This window comes from Vulpes vulpes, chromosome 14 (genome assembly GCF_048418805.1).
Source record: "Vulpes vulpes isolate BD-2025 chromosome 14, VulVul3, whole genome shotgun sequence".
Classification (NCBI taxonomy): Eukaryota; Metazoa; Chordata; class Mammalia; order Carnivora; family Canidae; genus Vulpes; species Vulpes vulpes.
In genome coordinates, this window is record NC_132793.1 from 50,634,619 (window position 1) to 50,650,081 (window position 15,463).

General features: G+C 35.2%; 1 protein-coding gene across 29 annotated transcripts in view; it reads left to right on the forward strand.

The window, feature by feature from the left end:
• Positions 1–15,463, forward strand: part of PJA2 (praja ring finger ubiquitin ligase 2) — a 223,438-nt gene that overhangs the window by 175,706 nt on the left and 32,269 nt on the right. For all 29 annotated transcript variants that reach the window (XM_072736598.1, XM_072736597.1, XM_072736601.1 and 26 more), the window contains 4 exons: positions 1,308–1,421; positions 2,770–2,970; positions 4,421–5,474; positions 14,547–14,732. In XM_072736598.1, coding sequence (XP_072592699.1) covers positions 1,391–1,421; positions 2,770–2,970; positions 4,421–5,474; positions 14,547–14,732 — 1,472 coding nt within the window. In that variant the 5' untranslated portion in view covers positions 1,308–1,390. The remainder of the gene's footprint in view (positions 1–1,307; positions 1,422–2,769; positions 2,971–4,420; positions 5,475–14,546; positions 14,733–15,463) is intronic.

Here is a 15,463-nt window from a genome sequence, read left to right on the forward strand (position 1 = left end):
GGTTAAGAGTCTCTTATGGTTTGTCTCCCTCTCTGATTTCATCTTGATTTATTTTATCCTCCCTTCCCCTTTGATCCTCTGTTTTGTTTCTTAAATTCTACATATGAGTGAGAGCTTATGATAATTGTCTTTCTCTGATTGACTTATTTCCCTTAGCATAATACCCTCTAGTTCCATCCTCGTGGTTGTAAAAGAACCATCTTCTAATAAGTGGTGATGGTCAGTTAGCAATAGCTCCAGTGTTTAAGTAAATAAGGTGTTTAAATTGAAACATAAGCCCTTACCACAGTTTTCTAAAAAGCACAGTTTGCTTTTTATTCATGAAATAATAAATGGATTAATTTCATTTAAAAAAAGGTCTTTTTATATTTGTTACATGATAATATTTAGTTTTTCCAATTTAGGTTCTTATTTGGGATAAAAATATCTGAATGGTAAATTGATTATTGTAAAGAATATCATTTTTTTTTTTTAAGATTTATTTATTCAGAGAGAGAGACAGAGAGGCAGAGACACAGGCAGAGGGAGAAGCAGGCTCCACGCAGGAAGCCCGACGTGGGACTCGATCCCGGGTTTCCAGGATCACACCCCAGGCTGCAGGCAGCGCTAAACCGCTGCGCCACTGGGACTGCCCAAATATCATTATTTATACACATTAATTTTTAATCGTCATAAGCCATTATACATTTTTTAGATATTTTATTTATTCATTCATGAGAGACACACAGAAAGAGAGAGGCAGAGACACAGGCAGAGGGAGAGCAGGCTCCATGCAGGGAGCCCCATGTGGGACTCGGTCCCAGGGCCCCGGAGTCACGCCCTGAGCCAAAGGCAGATGCTTAACTGCTGAGCCACCCACGCGTCTCGATTATACATTTTTAAAATAAAGTCTGTATTCTTAGGGTTAACTTCTTTTAACAGTGCCAGGGCTAAAGGAGCTATAGTGCTTGATTGGAGAAGCAAAGATAGCATAGTGTGGTAGACTCCCAGATATTTTGGTCAGATACTTCATTCAACGCTTATCCCAGTGTATTTGCTTATTTACTTTTAAATTATCATTTATCATTGTTATCATTGTCAGTCTTAAGGATGATACATATTTACAACAAGGTTTTTCAAGAGGAGATGTAACTTTTTCAAATAGCCATCTTGGTAGTCTAAAGGTTTTTTGATGGCCTTGTCAGATCAGATTATATTTTTCTGATAATGGGGCTAACAAAGAGCTTCAGTAGGATAGGAGTATTAGTTTTGTCATTTTTGTTTTGTGCTTTTTGTATTATTTTGTTTCATCCATTGTTTCTTTGTAGGAATTGTCTGCAGCTTATTGTGTGAGTAAAAACTAAATCACATCCATAATTGCACTGAACTGGGCCCACGAAAACTGCCATATATGTCACAGTATACTGAAAAAGAGCCGGCAGGTAAGTGAAGTGTCTATGTCAGTTCTGCATTGAGGACTTTGTGTTTTCCTCTCTAGATACCTGGAGTACAGTATATAACGTGGGATCATGGTCTTATTTAAGGGCATTTTTGGTCCACATGTTGAATATTTGTAAAGCTTAATTTCTAAGTTTTGATATGAAAATAAGTAATTCTTATAAGTAATAAGTAAGTAATTCTTATATTTTCTTTCCGTACTTCCTTGACTTCTCTTGTGCTTTACATTTTGGAGACTGTTCCTTTGGAGGAATTGTTAAGGGCACTGGTTCTGAAGTCATTCTATTCAGTTATTGGACAAGTTGCTAAATACTGAATTTTAACTTTAATTTTTTGATCTTTAAAATGAAGTGCAGTATCTACCTCATAGGTTATTGAGGGGATTAAATAACTATAAAACTTGAGAACTGTATGTTATAAATACATATATGTTTTTCATTTGTGCTTGAAGGCAATTATATTTCTTATTTCAATGCAATACAACAAAAATACGTAACTGTTCTATTAACTGTTTCATATACTGTTGCAAAATATTTTATCTAGCTCTTTTGTAATATATGTAAAATCTAATTGTCTAAAGAAAGTTGAACTTTTTTATATATAAATATGGTAATGTTCTTAGTTAAAGGTGCTGCTGTTTACTGCTATGTGTCCTTCAGCCATCAGAACTTAGTATTTAAGTTGTGCAAGTGTTTCTGGCTTTTCCTACCGTAATGTATACCATTGGTAGTTTTGGAACATTGAGGTAGCATGTCTTTGACTTGGCTCATCACTGTGTTCTTTTGGAGAATTTTATCTGACCCTAATCTTTGGGCTATGTTTTATTATGGTCCAGTTGGTTCTTCATGATAGATAGTACAACTGCCAGTTAAAGAAGTTACCTGTTATCTTGGGTAGGAATGTATTCACTCTTAATGTAATTAAAATCAGCATTTCATGTGCTAGTAATTCAACAAATAAGTATTAAGCAGTTATACATAAGGTACTTTGCTTAGATAACTTGGAGAATTATTGTCACAATCGTTAATGAGCTTTTTTAGTATGGTGTATGAATTTGGCATATGAAAAATTGTTTTTAGTAGGTCACATCATAAAAATCTAGACTATCTTAAAAGTACCAAACTTTAAAAGCTATTTTTTTGGAGGGATAAAGAGGCACATAACTCTCTAACATAATGTTTCATGTCTACTTTCATGTATGTTTTACAGTATTAGTAAAGTATACAGGATGTTCAGTAGCAAGTAATAGGATATATGTTGAACTAATATCCCTGCTGGTCACATGAATAAAAATCATTGTGTGCCTCTCTTATTTTCAACTCTTTTTTTCAGCAATGGATCAAGAATCCAGCAAGGCTGCCTGGCCCAAACCAGCAGGAGGGTATCAGACAATCACAGGCAGGAGATACGGAAGAAGACATGCCTACGTCAGTTTTAAACCGTGTATGACCAGGCACGAAAGAAGTTTAGGTCGAGCTGGTGATGACTACGAAGTGTTGGAACTAGATGATGTTCCAAAGGAAAATTCCACAGGTGTGCGACATGGAATTACATAAGAGCTGTTAGTAGCATGTAGGAATTGATCTTGCAATATTTGAAATTGTGTGTGAGCTTTATGTGTCTATGAGTACAATCGTGTACATTTCCTATCAAGAAATTCAGTTTTGATACTTTAATTGAATTTGATATTAATACTATATACATTTAAACCTAGGAGAAAATAGAATACAGCCAGTTGTTAAAATATAATTATACTGCCTTGGCAGTGATTACCTTCTCACATCCTTCGGCCAGTGGAAATCTTCATCTCTCAATCAAAAAAATTTGCAGTGTGAGCTGAATATATTTTTCTTGCATATTATGTTGAATAGCTTTTTTGTTTTAATTGTAGCCCCAAATAATTTAGCTTGGCTAATTTGATTTTTTTTAAATCATTTTATGAGATACAAATATCAAGTAATAGTTATTTAATTAAAATTTCTTAATATTCAGTGGTTTGAGAAAGTATTTTGCATATACCCATGTACTATAATTGTACATTTTGGGGCTGGAGTGTGGTCTTCTTATTCTGAGTAAATTTGATAATTCTACATTATTTTTACTGTCATTTATAAACAAGAGTCAAAATTATTAGCTGATAAGTTCATTCTGTTAAAGTAGCCTTTCTGTGATTTGACAAGACTGATCCTTAGTTATTTCTAACTTACAAATTTTTATTACAATAATTCTCAGATACCTTCATTTTTTATTATTACAATGGTAGTCATAAAAGGTAGTCAAGCTTAAAAGTGATTTGTAGAAATGATTTTATTCTTGCCTCAAGATTGTAACAAACGATGGCAGAGAAATTCAGCATGTTGTCCTTTTTTTTGTTTTGTAATCATAGCTATCACATATCTAAAGTTAACACATTATTATAGATGTATTATAAAAAAATCCATTTGGGGGATACAAATCTAATATTATATATCTGGAGACTGAGATATAATCTTCTGAATTGACATCGAACCAATAGAGTTTCATTTCTGTTAGATCTATAGCCTATTCTTTTATCTATCAAAAGTACTGTTGAAGTTTTTTTACCTGCATGTAATAAAAGAAGTTAAGTTTGAATTGTGTGCCCCAGCAGCTGGTAGGGCAGATTGGTTACCCTGTGACTTGACTTATGCCTCTCATTGTGTAGTTTCTCACTAACCTCTCCTTTTAATATCCTATACAGAATGTTTTAGGTATAAGGATTTACATGGAAAACTTCCAAAGACATCTGATGGAGAGGTTACTGAGGGGCTACACAATGGCATAAATCATCTCGTAGGGTAACCAGGGTGCCCTCTCAGTTAAGGTAGGGAGAACAGAAGTCCTGCCGGAGAAACTCACTTGTATTCAAGTGGGTAATAATTGGCATAATTTCTACTTGAATAGTCATTATTAAATAAAATTATATCTAATGTCTCCAAATATGTTTTCTTTGTTCTCTATGAAGGTTCCAGTCCATTGGATCAAGTTCATTCTTCTTTACCCAATGACCCTTTATTTGAAAAAAGTGAAACTGAAGTTCCCATTTGTGATACAACATTGAATGAAACCATTGAGAGCAGTCCATCCTTCGCTGCAGTGCATCATAGTGAGGAGGGCAGGGAGACTTTAGGAAGCAGTACCGATCTTCATAATCACTCTGAGGGAGAATATACTCCAGAAGTTTGCAGTGCTTCAAGTGTACAGAATGGAATTTCACTGGTTCAGACGGACTCTTACGATCCAAACGGCCCACATGGAGAAGCCAATGACCGTCTTCAGCTTTCTGCAGAGGTTGTGGAAGGTGGTGGATATCAGGAAACATTGGGCAATACAATATTTGAGTTGGCAAATGGAGAGGTAGAGGCATACACTGCTCTTTCACCACCAGTTCCCGCTTTCAACTGTGAAATAAGAGATGAATTTGAAGAGTTAGATTCAGCACCGTTAGTCAAAAGTTCTGCTGCTGATCCTGAGTTTGTCAGTCAGAACAATCAAGAATTTCAGAGGTCCTCTTCTGAAGATGAAGTTGTTAGAGAGAAACAACAAAATAGTACTAGCCAGGAGAGTCAGAGAGAAAGTGCAGCTGAAGATGCAGCATGTGCCCCTGGGCATGTCTGCCGTGAACAAAATACTAGTGAGAAGAACAAGAACCAGGGAAGTTTTCCTGAGCAGGTAGTGAGGCCCAAAGTTAGAAAACTGATAAGCTCAAGCCAGGTGGACCAAGAAACAGGTTTTAATAGGCATGAGGCTAAACAAAGAAGTGTTCAGAGATGGAGGGAGGCTTTGGAAGTTGAGGAAAATGGCTCAGATGACCTCTTAATAAAATGTGATGACTATGATGGAGAACATGACTGCATGTTCTTGGATCCACCTTATTCAAGAGTGACTCGTAGAGAAACAGAACATAACCAAGTCACAGCAGAAAGTGGGGCCACCGCGGGAAGGCAAGAAGTCGTGGATAACACCTTCTGGAATGGCTGTGGAGATTATTACCAACTGTACGACAAAGATGAGATTAGGTAAGATTTCATGCAGTACCTGGTCGGATTGTGTAGTCAGCACAGCAGTTTATTTCTAGTAACCGTCATGTTTGGTGCCAGGTCGGGGAATTAGGTATACTGACTTACCAGATATTCTGATTTTCTGGGTGCTAAACACATGTGCAAATTCCTGGTTTGTTTTTTACAGAAACTTTCTTGGAGGCATTTCAGGAGTGATAGAAGTTGTAAGTTCAGACAATGATTATTAGTTATTACAAAAAAATAGAAATACTATGTATGTCAACTCGTACTTCAGTTAATAAAATGCTGCAACGTTTATTGTAATTAAAAGGTAAACATTTTTTTTTTCTAAAAAGGTAAACATTTATTCTTTTTTTTTTAAAGATTCTGTGTTAATCCATCTTGGGCTTAAAAAGTGATTAAGAGGGCAGCCTGGGTGGCTCAGTGGTTTAGCGCCACCTTTGGCACAGGGTGTGATCCCGGAGACCTGGGATTGAGTCCCACGTCGGGCTCCCTGCATGGAGCCTGCTTCTCCCTCTGCCTGTCTCTGCCTCTCTCCTCTCTTTGTCTCTCATGAATAAATAAAATCTTAAAGTGATTAAGATCACAGAAAATTTTTATAATATTGTATTAACTCTGCTAGTATTTGTTAATGTCCCCTGTTTCTCTGTTCTTGTTGCTCTTTTTTATCACTAGGTTTATTTTTTACCTGTTTTTATGTAGTGTTTGGTTGTTGGTCACAGCTCAGTGTGGTGCATATTATCATTTCCCCCATTTATAGACATGGAAACTGAGGCACAGGAGAGTTAACTTCACAAGGTAACAAAGCTAGTAAATTTTGGAGCTGGAATTTGCATTTCTGTTATTGCCCAATCCAAATATACTGTTTTCAAGAGAACATAACAACTTTTTTTTTCTGTTCTTTTTCTTTCTTTCTTTCTTTCTTTTTTTTTTTTTAAGAGGGGAAGAGAGAGACCGAGCATGATTGGGGCAAGGGACTAAAGGAACTAGAGAGGGAAGGTCCAGAGTAGGAAGGGGAAGGAATCTTAGGGGCAGGCTCCATGCCCAGCACAGAGCTGGATGTGGGGCTTGATATCACCACTCTGAGATCATGACCTGAGCCAAAATCAGAATCAGACACTTAACCAACTAAGTTACCAGGTGCCCAACAATTTTTCTTAGAATAAGCATGCTGGTTTCTAGTATATAATCTTCCCCGCCCCCAACACTGTAAGATTATAGAATGAAGAGAAATGGAAAAAATTTCTTTAACCAGAAAGTACTACAAAGGAAGACAGTTTTCCTTCTGAGTATGAATATATTTTGTATATTTCATGCCATAAAGTTAATAAAATATATTTGATTTTCTTTGGACATATGGTTATAAAGCTTCTATAATACAATGTAAATAACTTAAACAGTTGAAATATAGTTTCTTTTACTATCTTGAAGTTTATAAACTTCAGGGATGGGGGATCCCTGGGTGGCTCAGCAGTTTAGTGCCTGCCTTCGGCCCAGGGCGTGATCCTGGGGTCTCGGGATCGAGTCCCACATCGGGCTCCCTGCATGGAGCCTGCCTGTGTCTCTTTCTGTCTCTCTTTCTCTCTCTCTCTCTTTGTGTCACTCTCATGAATAAATAAAATCTTAAAAAATAAAATTCAAGAGCTAGCAGACAATATTTATATAACCTGTTTTTTAAGCTTAAGGGTAAAATTAGTTAAGAACTTTTGCCTAACCTATTTCTGTTTTTTTAGGTTGGGTCCACAATCTTTTATGTAAAATCCGCAGACTTCTTAAAATGGAAATTGACGGCAAAACCTGAGTTGCTTGTTAGCTTGCTTGATGCAGATCTGGATCAGAGCTGACATGGGCCTTTGTTTGAAGCATTCCTAACATTTTGCTGCAGAAATATGAAAGTGTTTGATTACTGAGTTTTTTTGGCTTACTTCTAAATCTCAGGGGGAAAATCTGAATTCCAAACATACTCAGTGCTAAGGTTTTTGGATTGGATTGTGAATTTTCATTATACCTCTAGCTTACTATTAAAAAAAAAAATCAACTTAATACTCTTAAATAACTTACCTCTTTGAAAGTGTGAGAGTGTTGCATTTTTCCTTAAGTGATATGTCAATATTCTAAACAATGATAGGATATTTTACAAATAGAATATATAGAGGAGGGAACACAGTAAACAGAAACTTTTTTTCTTTCACTTTAAAGTAATATATTGATTTATAAAACCTGAAGTTGGGCTGTGCTTAAATGATGGAACTAATTTTGAAGCAGTCATTAAGACACATTGAAATGGCCAGAAACAGGGTTTTTGTTTGTTTGTTTGTTTGCTTGTTTAAGACTACCATCATGGGATCCCTGGGTGGCACAGCGGTTTGGCGCCTGCCTTTGGCCCAGGGCGCGATCCTGGAGACCCGGGATCGAATCCCACGTCGGGCTCCCGGTGCATGGAGCCTGCTTCTCCCTCTGCCTGTGTCTCTGCCTCTCTCTCTATCTCTCTGTGACTATCATAAATAAATAAAAAAAAAAAAATTAAAAAAAAAAAAGACTACCATCACAGAATAAGTTCTCAAGGAAGACGGTTTTACCTAGAATTCCACTCACATTTGCATCTGTTGATAGTATTGAGATAGGTTTAGGACTGCACTGCAATAGTCTGGACAGTTTGAGTAATTGTTTCTGTGCTACTGTTTCTAGTTCCTCTACCTTCAACTCCCTGCAAAGGATCACAATTGCCAGAATGTTTTTTAATATGCTGTCAGAAAAAGGTTGAAATTTAATAACCATACATTCACACTTAATTTCATTTTTATCTCTTGTTCATCTACTTGATGTTTTACTATAGTCCTGCTTAATTCTGATAATAGCAGGTTGGAGAAATGGGGAAACAGTTCCTCTACAATAAGTGTCTTGATAAAGTATAAATACCCTTTGCCTTGAGTCTTTGAGGTTCTTTTTGGTTTTCCTTTGCTTTATAAAACTTAAAGATGCTATACTTGAAAATTTTTCTCGTCACGTTTGTATTATAATAGCTACAAATAGAACCGTCATGTCCAGAACTTAAACTAAAACCTCGGTGACATTTTTAGTTATAGGAATTTTGGCCACTTTTAAAAAATATAATTCAAAAAAATATATAGTTAATATATATACTTTAAAAGTGAAAAGTATTTGAATGAATGCCTGATCCGTTTCCTCCCTGAAAACTTTTAAATGATCACTTAATCGTATCTGAAACTTTACACTCTATGGAATAAGCATTGCAGTTGGTAGGATTGCTCTGAGCTGTTTGACGGGAACTGAACACCACCTTATTAAATTAGAATTGCGAGGGGAATTTAATAGGCAGTATGTAATTACCAGACTTGGAATTAGACCAAAGAGCTAAGGTTAACATACCGCTCTTTGGAAATACACCCTGAGAGCTTTAATAACTGAGGACAAGATCTTGAGTTTAAAAGAACCTTTAACCATGCCAGCACATTTTAACCTTGGGCCTAACTGGAGGAAGAGATATGCCATCCACTGAGTGCTTCTTAGAGCACTTGAGGTTTCCTTCAGAGTTTTTTTTCTGTCCCTAAGCCTTGACATTGCTTAAAATTTAAAGGTAAAAAAGTCCTTACCTAAGATAAAAATGTCGGGACACCTTTTTTGTTATTCATGATTTTGGGAAAATAAAAGGAATATCAGCTATTAGTTGATTTCAGTTTGATATATTCAAAAAGGATTTATTGAAATCCTCCTGTCAGACTTCTCCCAGGTACTCTGCAAATGCAGATAATAATGATTCCTGTTCTCTTGGTGTTCACCAGGCTTTTGAGGAAGTTAAGACCTATAGTTAATTATCATGAGGCTAAATTAAGCTTCTTTCCTCTTCTCTATAAATTAGCTAAGAGCCAAGCAGGAGCTTCTCTGATATCCCTGTATCCCAACAAATAAAGCATCTATGAGCAGCCAGCAAAGATCCTAAAGCATATGCTGTAACATTTGAGCAAATCTTTTTATCTTGTTTCCAAATTCATAGAAGTTTAGAAGGAGTAAATTAGGGATAAAGAGTTTTGTTCCTTAGACATGCTAGGGAGTTACAGATTACTGTTTTCTGATACTTAGGGAAAAGACCAGAAAGTTGTAAAAGGCAGGTGCAATTCAGAACCATCTGGGCCTTATTTACTAAATTAAGCACCTTATAGATTTGAATAACTACCATTTGTATCACTATGTTACAACATAGTTTGTTGTTGATAGTGCTAAAATGTCCCAGACTGCTTAGATTAGACTTACTATACTGTCTGAAAATGCAGTAATAACTGTCTGTCTGAAAATGCAGTAATAACTGTCTGAAAATGATATGTCAACATAATTTCCATCCAGAGTATTTTCAATAAAATTCAGAAAGTATTTTTGATCCTCAGCTAGTCAGATAACAAAATTATCCAGATTTTCAGTTTTTCTAGGCTCATAGTAGTTCAGTTTTTATGGATGTGGTAAATGCCAGGGAAGACTAACAAAACAGTTTGTTGGGGAATTTAAGGAATAAGGGGTTGCTTTTGGATCCTTTTACATCTTATTTCTATCTAAGATTTGTACTACACAAAGTATCTTATCTAGAAATCATATTAATTTTATTCTATATGTGAAAAAAGTGTTTTTGGTTCACAATTGAATGTGAAAATGTAACATTTAAGTTAATAGTTGTCTGCTGTTGAATATAGCTGTTAATTTTAACGGGAGACAATACTTAAAAGACCATATGAAAATCAAAGTGGTCCTTAGTTTTTATTTTGAGAATTTAAAACATTTAACTCATTGCCTTTTATATTCAAGGGCAAATGGGTCCTCACTATTCTGTGATCTTTTTTAAAATTTTTAAAAAGATTTTACTTATTTATTTACTAGAGACACACAGAGAGAGGCAGAGACACACACAGGCAGAGAGAGAAGCAGGCTCCCTGCAGGGAGCCTGAGGCGGGACTTGATCCCAGGACCCTGGGATCATGACCTGAGTCCCCAGGCGCCCCTCTGTGATCATTTTGTGTCCTATTTGTTCTGTTGGTTATTCTACTTGAAAAGTTATTTTTAAATCTTTTCTCACTCTACTTTAAGTTCCATACACTCCTATCACTGTTAGGAGAGAACTTTGTTTCTTGCTTTCCTGGGGTAGTAAAATAATTAAATCTGAGCTTGTTTTCCTGTTCACCATTGCAGCATGTTAGTATCCTTTCCTGTTTTTAATTTTTTCTTCAGTGAAGAGAGATGACTCGTCCATTCTGTGTCTATAGTTATATCTTACACCTGACTTTATTATTCTTATACCAGAATTGCTTCTGTCCACCTCATTCTGTATTTTTCTAAATCCTGAGGGGAAATCTTCACTTGATCTTGCTTTTCCTTTAACAACTGGCCTGTTTGTCTTCTCTTCCATTGCTGAATTTTCAAAATAAGTTTTCCATACCCACTGTTTCTATTCCTGCAGTCTGTACTTTTAAAGGCCTTGAAACTTACAGTACTATTTCTCTATTCTCTGATGTTAGCAGTAACCTCCTCCTTCTCACAGCCAGTTGACTTGCCTTGGTACCCGTGTTTTTTTACTTGAGTGCTACTGTTGAGCACTCAAGTTTGTTCACTCTCTATAATTTCTCTTCCATTGACCTATATTTGTTTTTTTTTTTTGCGGAGTCTTCTCTGAAGGATCCTCTCAAGGATCTACAGACTTTTGAGAAAGGATGTCCAGATAGTAAATACTTTAGCCTTTGTGGACCAAAAGGCAAAATCAAGGATATTCTATAGGTACTTAAATAACCATTTAAAAATGCAAAAAAAGAGAAAAAAGCCAACCCCCAAAACAAACAAAAAGACATTCTTAGCTTCCAGACCACTAAAGGACAGGTGGCCAGATTTGGCTCATGGGTGAGGACATAGTTTGCTGACCACTGGTGGAAAGAGAGACTAAGGCTGAAGTGCCTTTGGTGACCAGGAGGCTGATCTTGCCATTCAGTAAGACAAACCAAGGATTCAGAGTAGATTTTCTTCAGTAGAGAAAAGAGGAAAATGATAGTGTGCTGGTTGGAAATCCAGTTGAAACTAAGCATACAACTTACATAATAAAGTAATTATCACCTTTATTAAATGCTTAGCATTTTCCAAAAATTGTTCTAAATGTTTATCTACAGTATTCACTTAAACATCTCCATAAACTTGAAAAGGAAATATGGTATTTGAGTAAAAAAAAAAAAAAGTTGTTAAAATATTTGCTAACAGTTATTGAGGGCTTACTATTTATCTGGCACTATTAAAATATTTTTTATATATAAATGCATTGACTTCTCAAATGAACTCAGTTATTAGATACTGTTACTAAATTCACCTGATGTGTGAAGTGATAAAGGCACAGAAACGTGAACGTGAAGTACCTTTTTCACGACTAATAATTGGTGGATTCAAATCCAGGCAGACTGACTCCAGAACCTGTGTTCTTAACTACTGTTCTCTAAGAACAATATTAATGTATGACTGTGGCAAAAACTGTGAGGGCAGTAGGCATGAGACTAAATTAAGCTTCTTTCCTTTTCTCTATATATTGGCTTAATTCTGTGAAATACTGCGTTAGTTAAAAAAAAGTGAAGGATTTTGGAGTAATATTATGTATGTACTATTTGATGGAAGTTGTAGCAATAGCGGTATTTAGAATGCATCTTTTGAAAGGTGACTTGTGGGACTGAGATTAAATTTAGGGACACCAGTTAATAATTGATTGTCTAAGTATAGATTTGGAGAATAATATTGGAGCCAGGGTTTTTAGAAATGGAGAGAAAGGAGACATTTTACAGAAAGAATGTTTAAAAGAATTAAACATAGGAGTTTGTGAGGAGTCAAAGATACATGAATTTTGGCTTGAGAACAGGAAAATACTATTAGATAGAAAAATCAAGAAGAGACTTGTCTGTCAGATAAGTTTTGTTTTATAATTTTTGAAAAAGATTATGAAAATCTAAAACTTATTGGAGGGCAGTTAGTGATTATGAAAGCTAAATGGTCAAGGCCAGGGATATATATTTAAAAGTTACCAACTTAGAGGTGAGGGTGATATATAATGAGTAATGATACAGGCCAACAATCTGCAGATTTTTTCCCTAAAGGGCCAAATAGTATTTTAGTATTTTACTAAGAAGCTGAATTAAAGATAAACTTGTAAAAAAAAGTTTTTAATTCAGAGGCCATAAAAAAAAAGTAGAAGGTCCACATTTGGCAGAAAGGCTGAGTTTACCAATCTGTGATATAGGCTTCTTAAATATATTGACTACTGATCATAGGCATTCTTTTTATATTAAAATTTGGAGATAGTCCATCAATTATTTCATTAAGTAAAAAAAATTCAGAAGTTTTTACGTATTATTTTCCTGAACAGGATCATAACAATGTTTAAAATACAGGGTTTTCTTTTAAGTAAGTAAAGTTGCCATAAGTTAATAAGGGAATCTTAGCCTAATTGTTAAAGACATACCAAAATTGGAGCTGGTAATTTAGCTTTGAATTTGAGAGGCTTCATAGTCAAGGAAATGCAGGTCAAGGAAATGCAGTTCAAGAAGTCTTTTAAAACTATTTTCTGTGTTAGATTTTTACATGGGCACAAGTCAAGAAGTGATTTGCTTCACCTTAGATTATTTTGGGGGTTACAGAAAATTTTACAAAATAAAAGCAATTTGGGTCCTATCCAACTGAAGGAATACTTGCTATACCAGAACTATATAGCATTCCTTCTCCGGAATGTTTGTGCCCCTGCTGCCTCTCATTTACTGAAAATTGGAAGTTGATTTTATTATTTTTACTTCTAATTTCTCAGAGCTTACATTAGTGCTATTCTTTCTTAGTAGCATCTTGATCTCTTGGATTCATCAGGAACTTACTAGTCTAGTTAATATATCATTAATAATATGACCATTAGTAATACAGCATCATAAAGAAAAGTTATTTTTCACTAATTATCACGTCCTTCAGAAACAAACTAAAATTTATTAATTTTTTTGTTTCTCAAAAATCATAGCAAGAGAAATCTTTAAGGGGATTCTTAACCAGAATGGTTGATACAGTTGGAGGGGGTATTTAAGATTTATTCTCACCATCAATATGTAATATTTTAACTTTGTTGTGGTACAAGATGACTGTCTTTAAAAGTAATTAAATGTAACCGAATTAACTAAAAAATATAACCAAAAGTCATTTTCTGAGGTTTTTCATTAACCTTTTTATCATACCTTTTGGTTCCTTATCTAAATATTCTCTTAGCTGAAATTTATTTTGTATTCACAGTCCAACCAAAGGACTTTAGTAAAGATTTGTCAGTGCAGTTTTTTATGAATTTGAATCTCCTTCCATTTTAAAGTCTTTTGTAAAAGAGGAAGTAAAAAAATCGTTAAGCTTTTAAAATATAATAGTGAAAATTTTTTATTCATAGAGGGTATGTCCCCAGTTGTCAGTATGTAATTAGAAAGTTGTCTTAGGGGGATCCCTGGGTGGCGCAGTGGTTTGGCGCTTGCTTTTGGCCCAGGGCGCGATCCTGGAGACCCGGGATCGAATCCCACGTCGGGCTCCCGGTGCATGGAGCCTGCTTCTCCCTCTGCCTGTGTCTCTGCCTCTCTCTCTCTCTCTCTCTCTCTGTGACTATCATAAATAAATAAAAATTAAAAAAAAAAAAAGTAAGTTGTCTTAGTTGGGTCAGATGAGTAATAAATCTATTATTTATTTCAGATAGCATTTAATTTATGATTACCAAGTTATATTTAAAATTTTTATTTAGAAATAGGTCTAAAAAAATAAACCTATATCTAACCACTATGGAATTACTTCAGTGAAGAAAATAATAAATTGATAAATCTATAACTTGGCCGTATGCTATATTCATTTGAAAAAGTTACATTCTGCTGAATGTATTTCTCTATTTTAAATTTTTTTAAAATGGATTTGGCACCTGATTTATAAGCATGTGTGGGATCAGTCATCCACTGTCTACTATGATGCATTTGTCCAAATGACAAATGCACAAATAGTGACAGTTATTGTATTTCTGTCCTGAATTTGCAGTTCAGAATGCAGTGATGGAGAATGGTCTGCTTCTTTGCCTCATCGGTTTTCTGGTACGGAAAAAGATCAGTCATCAAGTGATGAAAGCTGGGAGACTTTGCCAGGAAAAGATGAAAATGAACCTGAACTACAGAGTGATAGCAGTGGTCCTGAAGAAGAAAACCAAGAACTGTCTCTACAGGAAGGGTATGTTTAACAGTGAGATTTATTATTTGTATGTGTATTGCCCAAGGATGGCATACATCACATTCAGATGTTGGGTATGCTGTTAATTGCATGTATAAGCATAAGCCTTATGTAGGACCAGTAAGTCCTACTGATTTTTTAAATTATGATTTTGGTATTTTACAAAGCACAATAAAATTAAAAATTCTAGTAATTTCATTATCTTCTATTGAGATACAGTATGTATTTCCACTTCACATTAAAGAAAACTTGGGCATTTAAAATATTATTTTGAAAAAATAAAAATAAAATAAATAAGATTATTTTGGTTGAGTTAGGTGTGAGTGGATTAGGGCTGCTAGTCCTGTACAACAGGGATGATGGCAAGAGGGAAGGGGCAGCCTGGAGGGAAATTAGTGATGTATTCATAGAAATTGAGAAAGTTGCAAAAGTTGAAGTTTTAATATTTCTGCCTAATTGCATAAGATGGTATCTCTGAAATCAGTGATTGCTGGTAAACACCTTTATCTTTTCCCTACTTTAATGGGGATGCTCTAGTACAGGGTTGTTAAACTTACGCTGTGAAGGGCTGGATAATAAGTATTTTCAACTTTGTGTCCCTGTCTCCATTGCAGCTACTCAACCGTCGTAGTATAAAAGTGGCCATGCACAATATGTAAATGAATGGGTGTGGCTGTCTTCCAACAAAATTTTATTTATAAAAACAGGTAGCAGGCTGGAAATAACCCATG